Below are 25,066 nucleotides of genomic sequence, written 5' to 3' on the forward strand. Positions count from 1 at the left end.
AGTTCAGAAATTCTAAAATCATCTGTAACTGTTCCCTTATACCTCCATTCAGTAATGGAGGTATAAGGGATGGGACTCCTTGCTTTCCCTACATTCTTAGTTTTATTGATTTGATTTCTTTTTTACATTACTTGTGTTTTTGCCCCAGCCATCCTTTTCATCTTCACCAATACTGTGTCTGTAAAGATTTAAATTTGACTTCAGATCACTAGTTACTTGAATATTGCATCTTTCCCTTTTAAAAATATTTACTTTCCTTTCTTTGGTTTTTGACTGGAATACGGTCCTGAATATTTTTTAAGAAGAGTTACAGGAAGTATGTTTGCATGTCCAGAAATATTTTTCATTGTATTGTTTGTTTTTCTATGTGAATAAGAGTTTGAGTCAGTTTTTTTCTTTAGAATTCCTGAAATAGTACATTAACTTTTAGCATTTCCATAAATTTCCTTCAGCTTCAGTCTTTCACATTGATTTTATATAGGCATTAGGTTTCTTGCATCTGTCTTCTAAGTTACTTACACTTTTTCTCGTTTAAATTTTGAATTTGGCTATTGTATTTTTAATTTCAAAGACCTTAAAAATTTTTTAAATTAGTTTCTCCATGTTATGTGAATCCTATGCTCTATTAATTCACACTAAAGATAACAATTATAATTTTAAAACTATCCTCCTGTTGTTCACTCACTTTTATTGGAGACCATTTGCTCTAATGGCCCAACCTGTTTCCTTATTTTTAAGATAGGTAATTCTGTTTCTACATACAAATGCAGATCTGTGTTGGCTGATTTGTTCCTGGTTGGGTTTCTATGTGAAGTCATGAAGGTCACTTCATGTTCTCTCATCTAGACAGGTAGTTCCCTAAAGCCAGGTGAGTGGAAGGGCTTCTCTGACAGGGCTTTGTCCTAGACACAAAAATGGGCAGGACATGTCAACTAAGAGGTATCTTTCAGAGTGTGCTGGTCAAGAACAGACTAATAAAGTAGGACCCCCATGATATAAGCCAATATGAAGATATTAAATCTTCAACTTGACTTTGTTTTGGTCCAAAACAAAGATTGAAATCAAAAGCATACAGAACAGTTCTATCACCCAAGGAATTCCTTAGTGTGTGCCTATTGTAGTCATGGAGGCAACCTATCTTTTCCTCTAACTCACTCACAATCACTGATCTGTTTGCCTTCCCTATAGTTTTGCCTTTTCCAGAATATCCTATAAATGAAGTCCTATAATATGTAGCTTTTGGTACAGCTTCTTTCACTTACAAAATCATTTTAAGGTTCATCTGTGCTATTTGCTGAATCAGTGGTTCATTCTGTTTTATTACTGAGTAATATTTCATTGTATGGATATATGGTTGTTTATCCTTTCACCTGTTGAAGGACATCTTTCATGTTTCCAGATTGGAGTGATAATGAATAAATACATAAATATTTGTGTACAGGTTTTTGTTTGAAAATGGATTTTCAGTGCTCTTGGATAAATAATGCAGGAATGGAATTGCTAAATGGTTTGGTAAGGGTATGTTGAGCTTTATAATAAACTGGCAAAGTTTTCCAAAGTGACAGTACCATTTTGCATTCCCACCAGAAGTGTTTGCGGCATCCAGTTTGGTATCATCTTAAAATTTCACTGATGTGCGATTAACTGTTCCCAGGTTTAAGGTATTAAATACTGTCTGTTCTAGAGTTTTTGAAATTATATTTGACATTGCTCTTAAGTAAAATGTTTGCTAGGATTCACAAAGATATGCCATAAAAGGGAAAAAATGATGAATTGGACTTAATAAAAAATTGAAACGTTTTCTCTTTAAAAGATATTATCAAATAGATGAGAAACCAGGCACAGACTGGGAGAAAATATTTGCAAAATATATATCTGATAAAAAACTTATATCTGGAATGTACAAAGAACTCTTACAACTCAATAATATGAAAACAAAAAAACCTGATTCTGAAAAATAGGCAAAATAGACATTTCACTAAAGAAGATACAAATGGCAAATAAAGATGTGAAAAAATGCTCCACGTCATTACTAGCCAATTGAGAAATGCAAATTTAAAACAAGATATTTACCACCCACCTCCTGGAATGGCTGAAGACTGACAGCATTGACTATTGATGAGGATGTGGAACAACTAGAAGTCTCATATATTGCTGGTAGAAATGTAAAATGTTGGCAGCCATTTTAGAAACACTTTGGCACAAGAAACAACCCAAATTTTTATCAACAGGTGAGTGGATATGTCCACATAATGGTTATGATTCATCAGTAAAAAGGAACAAACTACTGATATACGTAACAGGGATAAATCTAAAGATAGGCTGTGCAGAATAACCTAGACACAAAAGAATACACACATATTATTTCACTTACATGTAACTCAAGAATAAAGGACAATCTGACTTATAGCAATGGGAAGCAAGTTATTTTTTATCTGGTGCAGGAAGTGGTTTGGTGATTGGGAGGGAGCAGCAATGAACCTTTTGGGTTGATGGAAACATTCTATATTTAGATTCTGGAATTGGTTTCATTGGTATATGTCTTAGGAAACTCATTATGCTACACACTTAAAATGGAGTACATTTTTTTGGAATGTAAATTACACACTAAGGTTAATTTAACAGTATTATACTATTTTAGTTAATTGCTCTTTTAGCATGAATGGTTAGCGGTGACATACCTGTGATCTTGTAGTTGGATTTTTGTTAGGAAGGCTAAGTGTAATATATTTCTGTAAGTAAAAGCTCTTTATTTTACTGTATAAAAATGTATAGTTAGTATTTGAATAACGTAAATTCAATATACTTTATGGTTTTAGTGTCTAGAGATATTTTTTTTCTCTCTTCAGTGAGTCCATTAGAATTGCCCTTAGCCAGCTATCCCTAATATTTTAGTGTTTAGTTGAATATATATTGTATATCTGCCAAAGGTTTGGAGTGATTCTGAATTCACAGTTCTTCCCATTCCAATGATGTATTCTTACCCATCATTAACAAGGGAAGAAAAGGTGAAATACAGAGAATATGGCATGGTGGCATCTTATCCAAGTTACTTTATATATCATATGTGTGTTATTAGAAACATGTCCTTCCTGTCACTTTGTGAGATAGCACTTTCGTCAGGAAGAGGGTTTTGAGGTCCGTTGTATTAAATCACCAAACATCTGTCCCTATAGCTCTGCTTTTTAAAACAAAAAGAAAACATTGGCTCCTTGATTCCTTTCTTTCTCTACTAAAGTATGGTCATGAAATATTTCATAAGGTGAGATATGCTTGTTAAAGAAAGTTTAACAAAGAAAGAGGGAGAGAACAAACCATTATCAATATCTAGGTTAGATTGAGTCTAAATCTTCTCCCTTGTGTTCTGACAAGTTTGTTCCTCGTTTGACTTCTTAGGCACTTCTTTTTTTTTTTTTTTAAGATTTTTATTTATTTATTTGACAGACAGAGATCACAAATAGGCAGAGAGGCAGGCAGAGAGAGAGGAAGAAGCAGACTCCCCGCTAAGCAGAGAGCCTGATGCGGGGCTTGATTCCAGGACCCTGAGATCATGACCTGAGTCGAAGGCAGAGGCTTTAACCCATTGAGCCACCCAGGCACCCCTTCTTAGGCACTTCTTACGTGGTCCTCACCATTTGTTCATTAACTCAGCCAATGTTCTGAAATGCCTACTGTTGCCATCCTTTTTGTATTTATAAGTCCTGCTTCGATTCTTGGAAGAGAAAGAAGTACTGTTTGTCTTTCTTGGTTTTCAGGATTTTCCCTCAGCCTTTAGGTTTTTTGTTTCCAAGTGATTCCCCTCCCTTTTTTTGCTCTATTTACCTGGATTTTCAAAAACTTTTGAAGTTGGCTAGGAAGCTCTATTTTCCCTGCCCATACACTTGGCTCAGTAAAGAACTTGCATGTTTATTCTATATTGGGGCCTTGCTGAATAAAAACTGTAATCATAATAAAAATGTTTCAGTTGGAGGAGAATTTACTTAGAGGAAGAGAGAGGCATGTAAAGTAGTAATATTCCATCCTCAGTAGTCCAGTAGTCTCCTTACTGACACCCGTACATTATTTTAATATAGTACATTGAAATGTAAATAATTATGGTGAAGAAAAAAGGGCTGCTTTGCTAGCACTTGGCCTTTGCTCCTCCCTAGCTCATCTAATACCAGAATAGCATCAACCTGGCTCTTTTATTATGGCGTTCCTTGACTTGTCTCTGCCCTCTTGTTCCTAGGTTATCACTTTTTCTAAGAACTTCTTTTCCACTCGTAGTTTTTCCAGTTCTTCTTAATCATTCTGTGGTCTTAACACAGATTTGGAGTGTTAAAAAAAATTCATTGTATTTGAGAAAATAGTTTCCTTTTACCTCTCCAATCATCTCTTTCATGAATCTTTCTTTAATTTCAATCAGAGTTTCTTTGTAGCCAAGGTCAAGTCTCTTTTATGTGTTCAGGGGCTGCTTTTGTACTAACAGAGGTTACTACTTTTTTACATTCTCTTTGAACAGTAAAATTTCAATATGTATACTATTCCTTATTGGATGGCTTCAAAGAAGGTCGTACATTTGATTCTTACCTATTGTGATTCGGTTTTTATTATCCATTTTCCCCCTCTTTTGCTCTGTATCAAGATACAGAACTTTTTTTGCTTCATTTTTCGGTCCTCATGTTCTTATCTTGAAGAGTCTCTGGTTTCATTTCTGTGTTTATTTTAATTCTGTCCTGCCATCTTCTCTGCTCGCCTTCAAAAAGCAGAACAAATGCTTATTTCGCTTATCTTGGGACGTGCAAAGCGCTGAGTCCTGCAGTTATGAGTAAGTCACATTCTTTGAATTTGAGGAATTCATAGTGTGTTGGGGTAGAAGGAAATCTCTCACCATGTAAGAAATGGCACACAAATGTAAGAGCAGAGAAAAAGTGAGTGATAGACCAAGTCTATACTTGACCTTAATGGATGAGTAAGAGGCTGCCAAGCAGGGAAGAACAGGGCATTTCAGAGCAGCCCAGCCTCAGTGGAAGACTTGGAGATGCTGAGGTGTGCAAGGTGTGCGGTGGGGGGCGGGGCAGATGTTCTACAGCAAAGAGTGTGGAAATGGAAGGGAGAGGGAAATGTGCCAAGGTAGGTGGAACATTCTTGGGTATCATTTCATCAAAAGACAGCCTTCTTTTAGTGGTACTTCTATATATTTGAGAATGAAGAAGGCCCAGGGAGGAGAAGTTATCAGATAGTTATCAGACAGGCAGAAGAATATAGAAGAGCCTGTGGTGGCCTAGAAGCATGGGGGGGTGGGGGCAGGCCAGGAAAGGGGGCTGGGAATGAGTGGCAGCTGCTGCACTGAATTCAAATATAATTTCCCTCTTCTTGATTGATATTTTCCTCCATTCACAGATGTCTGGATTTCTAGACTTGTCCAGAAGAGTCCTTTCTCAAAATAGTGTTGATCAGTTTCAGCAGGATTCAGAAATGATAACATTACTGAGTTTGGCCTTTTTATCTTGATTTCCTACCACATTATGCACTCTGTTACATTTAGGTGTGAGGTCGCCGAGCTGCCCAGACCCTTGTCTTTCCCCGTCACTTCATTGGCTTATCTCTGTGGGCCCTTCTGCAGCAGGACTGTGTGGTGACTTCAGTCTGGACATGCCTTTTTGCCTGTCCTTTTTTCTTTCCTTCTATCTTTTCAGTTTAAGTTGAGAATCCTCTTGGAGTTTTAAGCTTGTCTCTAGGTTCTTTCATCCCACCGTGAACCTGGCCTGGCCATGGTCCTGGTTCATGTTCGTTCTGATTGCCTCCTTTTGTTTATTTTAAGAAAAGTCCTTTTCCTTCCTCCACTTTCCTGTACTGGAGCAGGAGCAGGAGCAGGAGCAGGAGCCGGAGCCGTCTTCTCTGCAGTTCCTGCCATCCTGCTTCTCTCCGCCTCATCGACTCCCCATCTCACTTCAAATCTCAGTAGAAAACATATGTTCTCCCTTGTCTATACCTCTTAATTTCTCTTTTCCACTCTTACTGCTTTCTCTGTAATTGTATTATTTAACTTTGTTAAGCATTTTATAATATGAAAGATGTAGTTGAAAATAAAGTTGTATTATAATAAAATCATGTCGTGTAAAGCAAGTTGTTTCCCAAGGAGTATGGAAGTCTCAGGATAGAAGTTAAAATGGTTGTTGTTCGGTATTCCTTGATTGTGCTAGTATAAAAGTTCCGTGTGTTGTGGAGAATTTCTCCCCTCATAGCCATTGTTGGTAAGTAATTGGATTAAATAACTAATAAAATAAGGATGACCCTATTTGTAATTGTGACTTTTGTTAAATGGAAAATAATATTCTTATATGTTGTGAGAGTTTTAAAAATTAAAGTAGCATTTTGAATAAATTGGAAAAGAAATGTCTCTAAAGGTATATTTTATAATCACCCTTTTGGATCCCTTGAGTGTACCAGACTAATATTTATTTATTTGCGCCAGGTGGGAAGAGTCATTTTGTCTTTGAATCCCATTCTCCTCATAAAATAGAGTTATTGTGTCTTTTGCATTTGGTTCATTGCCCGTTGGGATATTCATTGGTTATCACAAATTGCCTCCATGCCTTGGCAAAAGTCCAGACAGTACATGGACAATTTGGACTTCAGCATTGGCCGTTGCTGCCCACATGAGTCCTGAGACTATGGCTCTATTACCTTTTTCAGCTTCATTTCCCAGGGAAGAGTAGAGTGAGCTATCCTTTCTTCTCCATATGTTCTACCCCCTCAAAAACATTTTAATAGCATCATCTTAGTTGATTGGAAAGGAGCTTAGAATCAACAAAAGGGGTTAACAATGGGTTTGCACACTTCCTTTTTTATTTCTATGCCTTGTTTACATTTTCAAAAACAGGTTTTAATTTTATTACATTTTTCTGAATGGTATGGCTGGAAAAAAATATATTTGCTTTTTCAGTGTACTGTGTACTGCTCTTCCTTCTTTCAAAAACTTGTCATTTTTAGCTTTATCTTACAAAAAATGATTATTGTTATTCATAGTTGGAAAAATAAAGCATCCATTTACATTTCTCTTCTACTCTGCAGAAGTTTGATTTTATAGTATATATATTTATAGTTTATAACTCACTTTTATATATGTTACTTCAGTGCAAAATTTTACTTAACTTTAACCCAGCTTAAAGATGATATTGCTTATATTGCATTCTTGCTGCTTTTGTATTATCCTATAATCTATAATCGTAAAAGCTAGCTGGGAAACAGAAAGTTTGGGGCTTGGTGTGTCAAATAGAATTCGACTTTTCACAATCTGTCTCAATCTTTATGCCAAGAATGATCATGAAAGTTCACATGAATGATGATTTCTTATTTTACAGATATTTCTATAAAACAGATGTTTTATAACATTTCTACTTTCTGATAAATTCAGTTTTGTAAAGAAAGTGAAAGAAGCCTATTTGAAGCAGTTTATATAGACTGTGGAGTGAGAAGTGATGTCCAAAGATCATATAGCCAGGGGCGTCTGCGTGGCCGCAGTTGGTTGAGCTTCCAGCTTTCAGTTTCCCTTCTGGTCAGTTCTGGTCATGATCTCAGGGTCCTGGGATTGAGGCTCATTTCTGGTTCTGTGCTTGGCTTGGAGTTGGCTTGGGACTTTCTCCCTCTCTTTCTGCCCCAACCCCATGTGCTCCCTCCCTTTCCTCTCTGTCTCTTGCAAATAAATAAATAAATCTTAAGAAAAAGATTATATAGCCAAACTCATCTGTCCACTTTAGCACAGAGAATTCTGTTTTTTTTTTTTTTTTTGAAGGTTTCCAGGAATAAAACATGCAGTCTTCTAATTGTCTGTTGGTTGAGTTGGATACTTATAAATTGTTCTTTATTTCCTAAATTTCATTTTTATAGTTTATTTTATTCTTTTAAGAAAGAGAAGAAGCAAGTAAATTCTTTGAGCAATTACCCTTGTTAATATCCCTGGGGACCTATTTTGAAATAAAGTGTATATGGTAAAAGAGTTGTCTCATTTTAAATTTTGGCATTAAAGATTTGAGATTTGTGCAGTTGTAATTTTTTTGTGATAGATTTATACTTGTGGTAGGTGAAATATTTGAATAAAGAAGTGATATACTAGATAATTATTTTTTCCCACATTTATAACATGACCTATACTTTAGCCCTTGGTGTTATATTTCCTGAGGTGAATCTGATTCCTTGATTCCTGGTACATCAGCACTAGGAATGTGCACTGCAGAAACACCTTATTTATTTTAATACATGTTTTGTTACTCTTCTCTAAAAAATGCCTTGTTCAGATTGTTCTGTTATTTCTTTTTTTTAAATCATTTTTAAAAATTTATTTTCAGCATAACAGTATTCATTGTTTTTGTACCACACCCAGTGCTCCATGCAATCCGTGCCCTCTCTAATAGACTATGGACTCTGAAAAACAATCTGAAGGGTTTGTAGAGGTGGGGGCGGTGGGAGGTTGGGGGAACCAGGTGGTGGGTATTAGAGAGGGCACGGATTGCATAGAGCACTGGGTGTGGTACAAAAACAATGAATACCGTTCTGTTATTTCTTGTTCTTGGGGTACGAATTTCTCCATTTAGTGAGCCTGCCTACTGACTGTCCTTCATCATGGTTCATCTTCCCTTGGAGTCCGTAAGTTTTTACTGTGATCTATCTTTAGTAAGGGTTTAGTCTGTCCTGTGTCATGCATCCTGGAAGTATCCCTGTAAAGAGGTTTCACATCTGTCCCTGACAGTTTCTAAAGTTTTACCATTTCAGGGCTACTTTATCTTCAAATTTTTTTGCTTGGGGAAGGGGTAGAGATTCTAACTCATGAATGTAGTGTGAATTTCAGCGCATGCTGTATGCATGGTGTACACCTAACAGGATTCTGATTTTCCTCTGCGGACTTTTCCCCATTACCCAAATTGAGGTCATGTCTCCTTAGGCTTCCTGGTCAGTGAGTTTTCATATTTCTGGTTTTAACAGATAGGATGATCTTTCCTGTTTTTTGGCTTTATGAAGATCTTTCCACATACCTGTGGCTTGAAATAACCTCTCTGTACGGTGTAAGTCCACTTATAACCATTAAGGCTTGTACCTGGTTCCAGAAGTTATAGTAGCTTCAGCTCTTGCTCTCTTTCCTCTGTTTCTTACAACTATGGATTATCCTCACTTGTTTCAAGCTCAATTCTCTACTGTTTTACTGGTTATATTTTGTCAAGCCTTTCACTGTGTTTGGATCTGGCTGGGATTAAGAGGCACAAGAATGCTATTATGTAATCTTAAATTATTTTAGATTTATAGTGTTTTTTGTTTGTTCATCACCTTTCTGTCAACATGTCAAATATTTTGTGCCTACCGTGTACTGAGTACTTTGAGAAATGAAGATCTTTGGCTAGATCCTGCCTTTAAGAAATAGTCTGATTAAAAAATGGGCAGAGGGGGCACCTGGGTGGCTCAGTGAGTTAAGCCTCTGCCTTGGGCTCAGGTCATGATCTCGGGGTTCTGGGATTGAGCCCCACATCGGGCTCTCTGCTCAGCGGGGAGCCTGCTTCCTTCTCTCTCTCTGCCTGCCTCTCTGCCTGCTTGTGATCTCTCTCTCTGTCAAATAAATAGGTAAAATAAAATAAAAACCTTAAAAAAAGATTTAAAAAAAATGGGCAGAGGACCTGAACATTTTTCTGAAGAAGACATACAGATGGCCACTAGACACATGAAAAGATGCTCAACATCACTAATCATCAGGGAAATGCAAATCAAAACCACAATGAGATATCACCTGACACCTGTCAGAGTGGCTAAAATCAAAAAGACAAGAAATAACAAGTGTTGGCGAGGATGTGGAGAAAAAGAAACCCTTGTGCACTGGTGGTGGGAATCTAATTGGTGCAGCCACTTTGGAAAACAGCATGGAGGTTCTTCAAAAGATTAAAAATAGAAATACCATATAATCCAATAATTCCACCACTGGGTATTTACCCAAAGAAAACAAAAACAGTAACACAAAAGGATATGCTCCACTATGTTCTTTGCATCATTATTTAACTAGCCAGATATGGAAGCAACTTAAATGTCCATTGATAGATGGATGGATAGAGAAGATGTAAACACACACACACACACACACAGGAATATTATATGGCCATAAAAAAGAATATTATATGGCCATAAAAAGGATTATGTTGCCATTGTGGGGAAAACATGGATGGACCTAGAGGCCATTATGTTAGTTGAAATTAGAGAGGGGTGCCTGGGTGGCTCAGTGGGTTAAAGCCTCTGCCCTTCGCTCATGTCATGATCCCAGGGTCCTGGGATCAAGCCCTGAATTGGGCTCTCTGCTCAGCAGGGAGCCTGCCTCCCTCTCTCTCTCTCTGCCTGCCTCTGTCTACTTGTGATCTCTGTTAAATAAATAAATAAAATCTTTAAAAAAATTAGAGAACGACAAATACCTCATGATTTCACTTCTATATGGAATTTAAAAAACAAAACGAATAAACAAAAAGAATCAGACGTATAAATACAAGGAACACTGTTAGTTGCTAGAGGAAAGGAGGGTGAGGAACAGGCAACATGGGTGAGGAGTGAGAGACACAGGCCTCTAGTTATGGAATGAATAAGTTGTGGGAATAAAAGGTACAGCACAGGGAATATAGTCAATGATACTCTAATAGCATATGGTGACAGATGGTAACTACACTTGTGGTGAGCATAGCATAACATGTAGAGATGTTAGATTACTATGTTGTACACCTGAACCTAATGTAACATTGTGTGTCAACTACACTCAGAAATGTTTTAAAAAGAAAAATAAAACAATAAGAGAAATAATATGCTTTGGTCCCCGTAATATAGGTCTGCCCACATATGTGGACCCATAAGCTATAGGTTTATGTTGTGTATATAGAAAGGGGTCATTATTACATTTTTATTACAGTCTGTCACAAAATATTAAAATTATTCAGAATTGTCCACAAAATTCCAAAATATATGACCTGTTCAGTTTGAAAGTTCTGCTTAATAAGTAGCTATTTATCAATGTTTGTCTATTATCTAAAAGATGATCTGTAATCTTTTGGGGATATTTTACTTCCTAAGTTGGAAATAAAAAGATCTTCTAAAACTGTTGTCTTATAGGTAAGAGAATGTGACATTTCAACATTTGAACCTGAAATCAGCATGCAGTTTTCAGGCCACATGGATGAATGCCAACTTTTGCATTTCCTGTGTGTATCCTGTGACCATTCTCTCTGGGGTGAGTGATTTCTAAGAGTATCTGGCAGCAAACCAGATGCCAGCCAGCCATGGACTACCCTAACAAATACTGCTAAGAGTTATAAATTAAACACTGTCTGGTGATCTGTGATGTGTAAGGCAGTTAATTTAGTTGGTCTGGATTAACTGTCAGCTCCAGAAAACTGTATTCCCATAATGTGAAATCTGTACCTATCAAGTTTGGAGGTGAGTAATAATTAACAATAGGGAATCATGTGTTAAAATGTGAAATTATAAAATGCCTTCTTTTGGATTTAAAGCAGTGTTTCAGTGGCTAGCCATATATTTTAAATGATTTTCATTTTAAAAGTTCAAGGATTTTAGTATTTTTTGAAAGATAGTCATAATTTTGTATAAAATAGAGTTTTTTGGATCATATACTTTCCATTACCTTATAATATCAGTTTTGCTTCCCATATAGCATAAAATTATATGCATTATCAATATCTAGGTTTCTTAAAAATTCATTCGTAAATTATACCAGAGATTTACATTTACAGTGAATTGTGGTTTTCCAGTTTCATTCTGGGAAATTACATTGAGAGAAAAGACTGATTATTATCTTATCCATGCATTTTTCTGTATATTTGAATTATTTTTACTTTACCAAGCCATCCATTTTTTTTAGAACATCGTTCAAAGAGTTCATGCGTCTTACTGAGGACACCTGACCTTTTGAAGCCTCATAATTCACACCTAGATGTCACCAGTCTTTCCCATGTTAACAGTTCTGACTATGTTTTATTATATATGCCTTCGGCGCCGAGCCAGGACAGCTGCAAGAGGAGAAATGATGAACAGCCATAGAACTATAGAATCAAACAGCCGGACTTCCCCTCTCAACGCAGAGGTGGTTCAGTATGCCAAAGAAGTAGTCGATTTCAGTTCCCATTATGGAAGTGAGAACAGTATGTCCTATACCATGTGGAATTTGGCAGGTGAACCAAATGTATTTCCAAGTTCTGGTGACTTCACTCAGACAGCTGTATTTCGAACTTACGGAACATGGTGGGATCAGTGTCCTAGTGCTTCCTTGCCATTCAAGAGGACACCGCCTAATTTTCAAAGCCAAGACTACGTGGAACTTGCATTTGAACAACAGGTGTATCCAACAGCCGTTCATGTTCTGGAAACCTATCATCCTGGAGCAGTCATCAGAATTCTGGCTTGTTCTGCAAATCCCTATTCCCCAATTCCACCAGCTGAAGTAAGGTAAGACTCATTTTTTAATGACCAAGTTATATGGCTGAGAGGTTTTGTTTGTTTTAATAATGGAGGTCTTTTCTTACTCTTTTAGGTAATTTGAACAAATTGGATTTTAAAATTTTCTTTAGTTTTCTGATAGGGAAAAGAAAGATCATGCATTTAAAGCTGTACTCATTCTTTATACCTTTAACATTTCATGCTGTAATATTCATAGATCATGAGATTTGTGTGTCACAAGTTACTATAAACAAAAAACGTGATTTCAGCTAATTGGGATGTGGGCCAGTCTGAGAAGTTTGTAGGAAATATGACCAGTAACATATTTTCAAACAAGCGTCATGTTACTGCTTTTACACACAGTAACTCAAAGTAGATCTATATAGAGTGATACTTTAGGAGAGGTACTTAGGGAATTAGTTTTAATCTTAGGAGAATGTCTTTGTAGCAAGCATATTCATTTAAAAACAAATGTTGCTTTGATTCATACATTCTTTCTAAAAGCCTATTTATTTACATCAATTTGTGCAGCAATGCCCCTCTCTCTCTTTTTGTAGCTCAGCCTCCTCTTTTTAAAAAAATATAACTCCTGATCCAGTGGTATATTCACATGGTTCAGTAATTTAAAAAGCACATAATGCAGTCTTGCATGTACTCTGTTCTCCCTGTGCCTAAGGCCCAGCCGTCTTCAAAGAAACCACTTTTATCCACTCATTTATTTCTTTTCAGAGTTTCCTTATGAAGATATAAGCAAATACAAATATATTTTTGTTTTCTTTATACACAAACAGTAAGCAGACTCTTCACACCATCCTCTACCTTGTTTCACCTAGTGGCATATACTGTACCTTTTCATATAAGTGCAAAGAGAGGTTCCTCATTCTTTTCTGTGGTTGCAAGTAAAGCACAGTGTATATGTGTCCCCACTTATTAACCAATCACCTTTTGATGGGTACTTATTTTTTCCATACTTTTGCTCTTATGAACATTAATGCAATGAATAACCGTGTCATGAATCAGTTTCCGTATGTGCAAGTATGTCTGTGGGTTAAGATCCCAAAAGAATTGCTGGGCCGGGGGTGGGGTCTACGCATTTGCTGTGTTGATATATAGTGCCAAATTTCTCTTCAAAGAAGCTCTGCTTATTTATATTCCTGCTAGTATTGTATATGCATACATGTTTTGTCCAGGCCTCATCTACAGAGTGTGTTCATAAATTTTAATATTTTTGTCATTTTGGTAGGTGAAAATGTTATCTCATGTAAACCTTAAGTTAAAATATTTATTATCTCTGAGGTTGAATATGCCTTCATGTTTAAGAGCCATTTATTTACTATCTAATCATATTATTTGCTCGTTTTTCTATTACTTGTTGATACCACTGATCCTAATATCACTTTACTAATTAATTTATTAAATATATGTGTGTCTTCCATGTGCTAAGTGTTGATTTGTGTACTGGGGATACAGCAGTGAACAAGAACAAAATAGACAAGAAGCCCTGCCGATTTGAACTTATTCTAACGCCGGAGCAGTTTGTGGGCCCCTGTTAAGTTGTCAGTCCCCAGCTGCCACTGAAGGAGGAGCGGGGACAAGGATCAGTTACACTGCTTCCTTGAAGGCCCTCGTCCCCTCAACTCTAAGGGAACACCTCCCCAGTCTCAGGAAACAAATGCAGAGTACAGCTCAGCTCAAGCTGGAGACTGCTGGAATAATCTTTATTTGTCTTTTCAGAATGACCTTGGTAATTCATCGTGAATATTATTAATGAGCCTATTTAAAAAAAAAAAAACAACAGGAAACCACATCCTTTAATATACAGATACGTTTTGGTTTGTTTCTGAGAAAAAAAGTACTTTGGGCAGGATCCTTTCTTACGTGAGAATTGTTTTTATTGGCTTCTGTCATTCTTTGTCTCTTTCCTACAAAGTTAAGCACTTTTTCCCCTGAAAAGCTAGGTAAATTTGGGAATGAGATCTATGAAACATGTAATATCTTTAAACCATAATGTCTGCATAACTCATTTTGAATATAAATCATGCTCTTGGGTTCCTAGAGTTGTGGTATATGGTTGTGATTAAAGTGACAACTTTATTTACAAATGTAGCAATAATTAGAATTTGCTTATTTTATTTTTAGCTTTATTCCACAGAAAATACCATTCCTTTAAATTTTAAGAGAAAAGGAATCTAACCAATATATGTTATTGCAGGATAAAAAAGGACCTTTTAAATTTTACTGATTATGAAATCAGTAGAGGTTTCATTATTTTAAAAAACTTGTTATAAAATATCAAGAAAGAAAATACATGGGGGGGAAAAAACACAAAAACCTACAACTCTCCCCAGATTAAGTAACTGTTAACATTTTGGTGAATTTCTTTAAACAGAAACATTGATCACCTTCTCTGCCGCTTCACTGCTGGGAACAAACAAAGAACCTGACAAACCTGGCTCTTGTTGTTTGAATGTTACAGGCCAGCCTGGAAGAAGACTGGGAGATCATAGAGATCATGTGCTGGTGGAGGGCAAACCTAGTCTGTGGGGCTCAGAGAGGTCTTCCTTAAGGAAGTGACTTAACAGAGACCCAAAAGTTGAGTGAAGCTTTAGTTTGGATAGGAAAGGTGGAGAAAGAACAGCACATTGCAAAGGTGAAGTCGTGAGGTGAGGTCTTGGTGTTTAAAGAAGTGACAAGGTTTGAATGTAGACAACAAGCTAGCAAAGGGCCACAAGCATGGAAGTGCCATTCTTTAGATCTAGACTAGTGGTTTCCAGACTTTGGAAATCACAGGGCTCTTAGATCCAGTGTCTGAGAAGCAGACCTTGAGAGGACTGTTGTTATGCAGAGGATTGCAATGGAAAGGCTCCTGGAGGAACCACTATGAGAGTGGGGAGAGCACTGCAGGGAAGGGAAGAAGTCAGACAAGGATGCACTTTCATAAGAAGTCCCAGTCAGCCTGGAGGAAAAGTTGCTGGGGAGCTGGGCTCTTAGGTTTCTACAGCAGTTTGTCTTGGACTGGGGGCTAGAGGAGTGGCAAGGGGAATGGAAATCTGCCAGGCACAGGCCACTCTCTGGACGAAGAGGCTCTAGGAGCCCAAGTAGTTCTCTGAAGAAGGCTGCAGGGAGAAGCCCTTAGCCGCAAAGCAAGGACGTGAGGAGGGTGGGCCCACAGAACTTCCCAGGAGGTCTGAGTGGAGTACAGATAGGGGGCGTTGGCTCTCATAAACTAGGAAACATAATAATAGTAAACATTAGAGAACTGATATAGATTGTCAGATTATTTACTTTGCTAAATAAGTACACCTAAAAAGGCAAACCCATTAAATACTAACTATTTATCATCACCATCACTTCATAAAAGAAACCTCAGTTTATACTGGGAAATTGGCATGATCAGAATCTAAAGAGTGGTTGGCGATTTTACATGTATATGTGTGCATATTTTTATATACACCAATACATTTCCTTATTTTTCACATTTATTCATGGAAATCTCCATCACACGCTGTTGTTTAGGAACCCCTGGACTGTACTGCCTATTATTTTAATTGAGCACATGGTTTTATGCCTACCGTAAGAGTTAGCAAGCGAGTGTGTTGGGAGTGGCTCAGGAATTGGCATGAAATGGACTTGTAGTCCCAGAACATTCAAAAATTAAAAGCAGTCTTTTCCCATTTTGTCTGGTTTCCTTTTTTTGTTCAGTAAGTGAAGTAGACAAGTTACAGGTAGTTCTATAAGATTTCAAAGTCTTCTGACATCTTGGCTAGTGCCTGATTCAAAGAAAAGAAAACCGGTAGTATCCAATGTCCCTGTCCTGAGGGTAAGATCTTAATGGATGCTTGTGTAAGGGTCAGAAGATAGGCTAGCATGGGGTTACACATTGGAAGAAAGAGACAGGAAAAGAGAAGAAAAGAAAAGGATAAATTGAGGTCATATTAAAGAAACTGATTAGAATAAAGTTATTTGGGGATAAAATTCAGTGGTATGGATTTTTCTGAGTGTTAAAAGCACTCAGTTATATAATACTGAAGTTAAGAAAGCAGAAAGTGGCTGTCCTAGAGTGAATTTGCTGCCAAAGGGAGTTGCTTAAACAACAATTTCACAAATTGGTCATAGTGTGGTCCTGACTTTGTAGGCCAACAAGCATGATTTTGTTAAAGCAGATGCTAGTTAGTTCCAATTAGAGATGGGCTGGGAGGCAGGGAGTGAGTAGGTGTGTATCAGAATACTCTTCTTTTATTCTCGTTGGTGCTCCTCTTCTATCCTTTCACTTTCGGCTGATGGAACGGAGCAGTGTTAGCAAGAGAACTTTCTTTGTGCTGGCTGCTAGATGCGCTTATCAACCAGGAGAAATTTTGATTAGAAGGGAAGCTTTTTGCATCCATGTGCCAGGTTTCCAACCTAAGTATGCTGGAAAACTTTTTCTCTGGTTTCCATTGGTGAACATCTTTCTTTCTCTATTTACCAGTTGCTTCTGGGGAGCCCTAGAGAGATGTTCTCAGTGGGGGCAGCAACAAATTAACATCACGGAGATGGAGTAGTTTGTTTCTTTGTTTCTAGGTACTGGACACATAGTAGGCATTCAGTAGTACAATCAACAGAATGGGGAAATAAGTGGGCCGACGAAGAGAATGCCCTTGGCTACCATCCCAGAATTAAGTGCTCTGAGCACAGCCAGAATGGAATTCCAAGCTGAATTTTCATATGTAATACTGTAGATTTAAATACTTACATAGGACATTGGAGTCTGTCAGATTTGCCCCCCCCCACACACACACGTGCGCGCGCGCACACACACACACACACACACAGTATGCGAGTACATAGTAAACAGATAAATGTATAGACTACAGAGGGCATGACTGAAAGCAGTCTGATCTCCTTAACACTGTACTGGGTCAACAGGATTGAAAGAGTTGGGCTGTCTCACAGTAAGGAGTGTGTGTGTGTGTGTGTGTGTGTGTTCATCCACATGTGTGCACATGTACATTTGTTTGTATTTGCTTGCTTGTTTTCGCTGACTAGGTTTTAAGATTCTGGCTTCAGTTTTCCAGAATAAAGTAATATTGGCATATTCTCTTGTTGAATAAAATAGATACCTTTCTCTTTCTAACTTTGAAATAATATATTGTAATTCTTTTAGGAAATTTTAAATAAAAATCCACTTTAATGCAGACACCTCAGGATCAATTTGTATTGGTCTTATGGTTAATGTTAGTTTAATTCAGATGGCCACAGACCTATAAAATAATTTTTTTCTTTTTATAATTTTTGCTACTTTTTAGGTTATCAAGAAAATGTAAAATATAAATAACTAATTTAGATACATGGAAGTTTTTTATATTTAGACATTTTTAAATATTTCTAAAAACTGGTGATATTAAAAAAAAAAACTAAAAAAACCATGATGTTCTCTGTACTATCATATCCACAATTTAAGATATATGTGTAAGTAAATATAGAATATTCATGCTACATAGAAGAAACAAAATGTTGCTAAAATAACATTAATCCTGATATGTTTAAATATACTAGAAAGGTTAAGGAAGTCGATTTAAAGCATCATCTAACTTTGTCCATTCTGCAAGGTAGGTAGGGAGGAGTTTAGTGGATTAATACCTTATTAAAATAGAATCTTCTCTAGGCAGTGGTTTCTTTAAGCTGATGTTTGTAAATTTAAAATGTAATTTGTATTATAATGCAGTTCAAACTATACATGAAGAACATGTGTTAGTTGTGTGTTTATTTATTGCAAAGGACCTGGCAGAGGTGATTTCTATATCACATTTTCAGTGTTTCTGTTAAGCCTCATAAAAACTCCTCAGTGAAGCTAAATCATAATAGACAGGGTTAGACCACATGTGTCGTGACCCAGTATGGGCCATTACTTTACAGGGTCCTGTGCGGTCCTTGTTTCCCAGACAATAGTGTTCTCTAACATCTGATGTCATTTTAGCGTGGCAACAAATAGTAAGAGTTTACTGTTTACAAATAGTAAGACCATTTGCCTCATGATTTTTGGAAATATACTGTCCCAAATTAGGAATGCATTTTCTCACCAACATGGTTTTAAATGATTCATACTTCAGTTCCTTCTATCTGTATGGCTAGCTCTATTTAACTGCATAGGTTTACATTAGAGTGTTGAAATCAGTTCTGTTGTTAGGAACCCTCAAGATTTTTGCAGTTAAGCTCTAGGGGTACTTGGGTCTAGCCTGGCACTCTAGGTGGGCTTTACTGCCTTGTCACAGGAAGAGCAAGATGTCCAGTGTGCTTTCCTTCACTCTGAACCTGCTACAACTTGCTCTACTCCTTAGAACTCTTCCTTAGTCTCCCAAGGTTGGTTAGAGAGTGACACTGATCTCTCCATTCCTACTTCCGTGTTATCTCCAGGTATAATACTCACAGGCTCTTTATGTTTTTTTTTTTTTTTTAATTTTATTTTTTTAAACATATAATATCTTTTTATCCCCAGGGGTACAGGTCTGTGAATCGCCAGGTTTACACACTTCACAGCACTCACCATAGCACATACCCTCCCCAGTGTCCATAACCCCCACCCCCCCAACCCCCCTCCCCCCATTAACCCTCAGTTTGTTTTGTGAGATTAAGAGTCAATTATGGTTTGTCTCCCTCCCAATCCCATCTTGTTTCATTTATTCTTCTCCTACCCCCTTAACCCCCCATGTTGCATCTCCTCTCCCTCATATCAGGGAGATCATATGATAGTTGTCTTTCTCCGATTGACTTATTTCGCTAAGCATGATACCCTCTAGTTCCATCCACGTCGTCGCAAATGGCAAGATTTCATTTCTTTTGATGGCTGCATAGTATTCCATTGTGTATATATACCACCTCTTCTTTATCCATTCGTCTGTTGATGGACATCTAGGTTCTTTCCATAGTTTGGCTATTGTAGACATTGCTGCTATAAACATTCGGGTACACGTGCCCCTTCGGATCACTACGTTTGTATCTTTAGGGTAAATACCCAGTAGTGCAATTGCTGGGTCATAGGGTAGTTCTATTTTCAACATTTTGAGGAACCTCCATGCTGTTTTCCAGAGTGGTTGCGCCAGCTTGCATTCCCACCAACAGTGTAGGAGGGTTCCCCTTTCTCCGCATCCTCGCCAGCATCTGTCATTTCCTGACTTGTTAATTTTAGCCATTCTGACTGGTGTGAGGTGATATCTCATTGTGGTTTTGATTTGTATTTCCCTGATGCCGAGTGATGTGGAGCACTTTTTCATGTGTCTGTTGGCCATCTGGATGTCTTCTTTGCAGAAATGTCTGTTCATGTCCTCTGCCCATTTCTTGATTGGATTATTTGTTCTTTGTGTGTTGAGTTTGCTAAGTTCTTTATAGATTTTGGACACTAGCCCTTTATCTGATATGTCATTTGCAAATATCTTCTCCCATTCTGTCAGTTGTCTTTTGGTTTTGTTAACTGTTTCCTTTGCTGTGCAAAAGCTTTTGATCTTGATGAAATCCCAATAGTTCATTTTTGCCCTTGCTTCCCTTGCCTTTGGCGATGTTCCTAGGAAGATGTTGCTGCGGCTGAGGTCGAAGAGGTTGCTGCCTGTGTTCTCCTCAAGGATTTTGATGGATTCCTTTCTCACATTGAGATCCTTCATCCATTTTGAGTCTATTTTCGTGTGTGGTGTAAGGAAATGATCCAATTTCATTTTTCTGCATGTGGCTGTCCAATTTTCCCAACACCATTTGGTGAAGAGGCTGTCTTTTTTCCATTGGACATTCTTTCCTGCTTTGTCAAAGATGAGTTGACCATAGAGTTGAGGGTCTATTTCTGGGCTCTCTATTCTGATCCATTGATCTATGTGTCTGTTTTTGTGCCAGTACCATGCTGTCTTGATGATGACAGCTTTGTAATAGAGCTTGAAGTCCGGAATTGTGATGCCACCAACTTTGGCTTTCTTTTTCAATATTGCTTTGGCTATTCGAGGTCTTTTCTGGTTCCATATAAATTTTAGGATTATTTGTTCCATTTCTTTGAAAAAAATGGATGGTACTTTGATAGGAATTGCATTAAATGTGTAGATTGCTTTAGGTAGCATAGACATTTTCACAATATTTATTCTTCCAATCCAGGAGCATGGAACATTTTTCCATTTCTTTGTGTCTTCCTCAATTTCTTTCATGAGTACTTTATAGTTTTCTGTGTATAGATTCTTAGTCTCTTTGGTTAGATTTATTCCTAGGTATCTTATAGTTTTGGGTGCAATTGTAAATGGGATGGACTCCTTAATTTCTCTTTCTTCTGTCTTGTTGTTGGTGTAGAGAAATGCAACTGATTTCTGTGCATTGATTTTATATCCTGACACTTGACTGAATTCCTGTACAAGTTCTAGCAGTTTTGGAGTGGAGTCTTTTGGGTTTTCCACATATAGTATCATATCATCTGCGAAGAGTGATAGTTTGACTTCTTCTTTGCCAATTTGGATGCCTTTAATTTCCTTTTGTTGTCTGATTGCTGAGGCTAGGACTTCTAGTACTATGTTGAATAGCAGTGGTGATAACGGACATCCCTGCCGTGTTCCTGACCTTAGCGGAAAAGCTTTCAGTTTTTCTCCATTGAGAATGATATTTGCGGTGGGTTTTTCATAGATGGCTTTGATAATATTGAGGTATGTGCCCTCTATCCCTACACTTTGAAGAGTTTTGATCAGGAAGGGATGCTGTAATTTGTCAAATGCTTTTTCAGCATCTATTGAGAGTATCATATGGTTCTTGTTCTTTCTTTTATTAATGTGTTGTATCACATTGATTGATTTGTGGATGTTGACCCAACCTTGCAGCCCTGGAATAAATCCCACTTGGTTGTGGTGAATAATCCTTTTAATGTACTGTTGAATCCTATTGGCTAGTATTTTAGTGAGAATTTTTGCATCTGTGTTCATCAAGGATATTGGTCTGTAGTTCTCTTTATTGATGGGATCCTTGTCTGGTTTTGGGATCAAGGTGATGCTGGCCTCATAAAATGAGTTTGGAAGTTTTCCTTCCATTTCTATTTTTTGGAACAGTTTCAGGAGAATAGGAATTAGTTCTTCTTTAAATGTTTGGTAGAATTCCCCCGGGAAGCCATCTGGCCCTGGGCTTTTGTTTGTTTGGAGATTTTTGATGACTGTTTCAATCTCCTTACTGGTTATGGGTCTGTTCAGGCTTTCTATTTCTTCCTGGTTCAGTTGTGTAGTTTATATGTCTCTAGGAATGCATCCATTTCTTCCAGATTGTTAAATTTGTTGGCGTAGAGTTGCTCATAGTATGTTCTTATAATTGTCTGTATTTCTTTGGTGTTTGTTGTGATCTCTCCTCTTTCATTCATGATTTTATTTATTTGGGTCCTTTCTCTTTTCTTTTTGATAAGTCTGGCCAGGGGTTTATCAATCTTATTAATTCTTTCAAAGAACCAGCTCCTAGTTTCGTTGATTTGTTCTATTGCTTTTTTGGTTTCTATTTCATTGATTTCTGCTCTGATCTTTATGATTTCTCTTCTCCTGCTGGGTTTAGGGTTTCTTTCTTGTTCTTTCTCTAGCTCTTTTAGGTGTAGGGTTAGGTTGTGTACCTGAGACCTTTCTTGTTTCTTGAGAAAGGCTGGTAACGCTATATATTTTCCTCTCAGGACTGCCTTTGTCGTGTCCCACAGATTTTGAACCGTTGTGTTTTCATTATCATTTGTTTCCATGAATTTTTTCAACTCTTCTTTAATTTCCTGGTTGACCCATTCATTCTTTAGAAGGATGCTGTTTAGTCTCCATGTATTTGGGTTCTTTCCAAATTTCCTCTTGTGATTGAGTTCTAGCTTCAGAGCATTGTGGTCTGAAAATATGCAGGGGATGATTCCAATCTTTTGATAACGGTTGAGACCTGATTTAGGACCGAGAATATGATCTATTCTGGAGAATGTTCCATGTGCACTAGAGAAGAATGTGTATTCTGTTGCTTTGGGATGAAATGTTCTGAATATATCTGTGATGTCCATCTGGTCCAGTGTGTCATTTAAGGCCTTTATTTCCTTGTTGATCTTTTGCTTGGATGATCTGTCCATTTCAGTGAGGGGAGTGTTAAAGTCCCCTACGATTATTGTATTATTGTTGATGTGTTTCTTTGATTTTGTTATTAATTGGTTTATATAGTTGGCTGCTCCCACGTTAGGGGCATAGATATTTAAAATTGTTAGATCTTCTTGTTGGACAGTTCCTTTGAGTATGATGTAGTGTCCTTCCTCATCTCTTATTATAGTCTTTGGCTTAAAATCTAATTGATCTGATATAAGGATTGCCACTCCTGCTTTTTTCTGATGTCCATTAGCATGGTAAATTCTTTTCCACCCCCTCACTTTAAATCTGGAGGTGTCTTCAGGTTTAAGATGAGTTTCTTGTAGGCAACATATAGATGGGTTTTGTTTTTTTATCCATTCTGATACCCTGTGTCTTTTGATTGGGGCATTTAGCCCATTAACATTCAGGGTAAGTATTGAGAGATATGAATTTAGTGCCATTGTATTGCCTGTAAGGTGACTGTTATTGTATATTGTGTCTGTTCCTTTCTGATCTACTACTTTTAGAGTCTCTCTTTGCTTAGAGGACCCCTTTCAATATTTCCTGTAGAGCTGGTTTGGTATTTGCAAATTCTTTCAGTTTTTGTTTGTCCTGGAAGCTTTTAATCTCTCCTTCTATTTTCAATGATAGCCTAGCTGGATATAGTATTCTTGGCTGCATGTTTTTCTCGTTTAGTACTCTGAATATATCATGCCAGCTCTTTCTGGCCTGCCAGGTCTCTGTGAATAAGTCTGCTGCCAATCTAATATTTTTACCATTGTATGTTACAGACTTCTTTTCCCGGGCTGCTTTCAGGATCTTCTCTTTGTCCCTAAGACTTGTAAATTTTACTATTAGGTGACGGGGTGTGGACCTATTCTTATTGATTTTGAGGGGGGTTCTCTGAATCTCCTGGATTTTGATGCTTGTTCCCTTTGCCATATTGGGGAAATTCTCTCCAATAATTCTCTCCAATATACCTTCTGCTCCCCTCTCTGTTTCCTCTTCTTCTGGAATCCCAATTATTCTAATGTTGTTTCCTCTTATGGTGTCACTTATCTCTTGAATTCTCCCCTCGTGGTCCAGTAGCTGTTTGTCCCTCTTTTGCTCAGCTTCTTTATTCTCTGTCATTTGGTCTTCTATATCGCTAATTCTTTCTTCTGCCTCATTTATCCTAGCAGTGAGAGCCTCCATTTTTGATTGCACCTCATTAATAGCTTTTTTGATTTCAACTTGGTTAGATTTTAGTTCTTTTATTTCTCCAGAAAGGGCTTTTATATCTCCCGAGAGGGTTTCTCTAATATGTTCCATGCCTTTTTCGAGCCCGGCTAGAACCTTGAGAATCGTCATTCTGAACTCTAGATCTGACATATTACCAATGTCTGTATTGATTAGGTCCCTAGCCTTTGGTACTGCCTCTTGTTCTTTTTTTTGTGGTGAATTTTTCCGCCTTGTCATTTTGTCCAGATAAGAGTAGATGAAGGAGCAAGTAAAATACTAAAAGGGTGGCAACAACCCCAGGAAAATATGCTTTAGCCAAATCAGAAGAGATCCCAAATCGTGAGGGGGAGAAAGGGGATAAAAAGAGGTTCAGAAAGAAGAAAAAAAAAAAAGAAAGAAAGAAAGAAACAATTAAAAAAAGAAAACCAATAAAGAAAAAAATATAAAAAGGAAAATATATATATATATATATTAGATAAACTAGTTAAAAAACGTTAAAAAAGAAAAGGGTAAAAGTTAAAAAAATTTAGCAGAAGAAGAAAAATAAATTGAAAAAGAAAAAAAATTAAATTAACTGCAAGGCTAAAGAATCATGGGGAGAAAGCCATGAGTTCCGTGCTTTGCTTTCTCCTCCTTTGGAATTCCGCTGCTCTCCTCGGTATTGAAACTGTACTCCTTCCTTGGTAGGTGAACTTGGTCCTGGCTGGGCTTCTTGTTGATCTTCTGGGGGAGGGGCCTGTTGTAGTGATTCTCAAGTGTCTTTGCCCCCGGCGGAGTTGCACCGCCCTTACCAGGGGCCGGGCTGAGTAATCCGCTCGGGTTTGCTTTCGGGAGCTTTTGTTCCCTGAGTGCTTTCCGTAGAGTTCCGGAGGGCGGGAATGAAGATGGCGGCCTCCTGGTCTCCGGCCCGGAGGAGCTGAGAGTCCGGGGCCCCACTCCTCAGTGCGCCCTCAGAGACCAGCGCCGATTTACTCCCGTCACCCTGCCTCCGGCCGCGCTCCGAGCTGACCGAGCCTGCGACCGGTTCAAGGTAACCCCGAGCTTTGAGCTTACTCCTCGGCTCTGTCTCTGTAGCCGGCTTCCCTGTTCTAATACCTGTAAGCTCTGCGACACTCAAACACCCCCGATCCTTCTGTGACCCTGCGGGACCTGAGGCCACGCTGACCCTGCGTGGGCTTCACCCCTGTTAAGCCTCTGGAGCGATGTCTCTCAGCGGAACAGACTTTTAAAAGTCCCGATTTTGTGCTCCGTTGCTCCGCCGCTTGCTGGGAGCCGGCCCCTCCCCCCGCGGTCTATCTTCCCGTCGCTTTGGATTCACTTCTCCGCCCGTCCTA

General features: G+C 37.9%; 1 protein-coding gene across 2 annotated transcripts in view; it reads left to right on the forward strand.

Annotated features, from left to right (window-relative positions):
• The window catches only part of LOC111158329 (F-box and leucine rich repeat protein 4), an 84,248-nt gene that overhangs the window by 6,001 nt on the left and 53,181 nt on the right, over positions 1 to 25,066 (forward strand). For both annotated transcript variants that reach the window (XM_022520305.1, XM_022520306.1), the window contains exons 2-3: positions 11,113 to 11,230; positions 11,879 to 12,462. In XM_022520305.1, the coding sequence (XP_022376013.1) occupies positions 11,951 to 12,462 (512 nt within the window). In that variant the 5' untranslated portion in view covers positions 11,113 to 11,230; positions 11,879 to 11,950. The remainder of the gene's footprint in view (positions 1 to 11,112; positions 11,231 to 11,878; positions 12,463 to 25,066) is intronic.

Source organism: Enhydra lutris, unplaced genomic scaffold, assembly GCF_002288905.1.
Source record: "Enhydra lutris kenyoni isolate GAN:26980312 unplaced genomic scaffold, ASM228890v2 scaffoldscaffold58, whole genome shotgun sequence".
NCBI classification, from domain to species: Eukaryota; Metazoa; Chordata; class Mammalia; order Carnivora; family Mustelidae; genus Enhydra; species Enhydra lutris.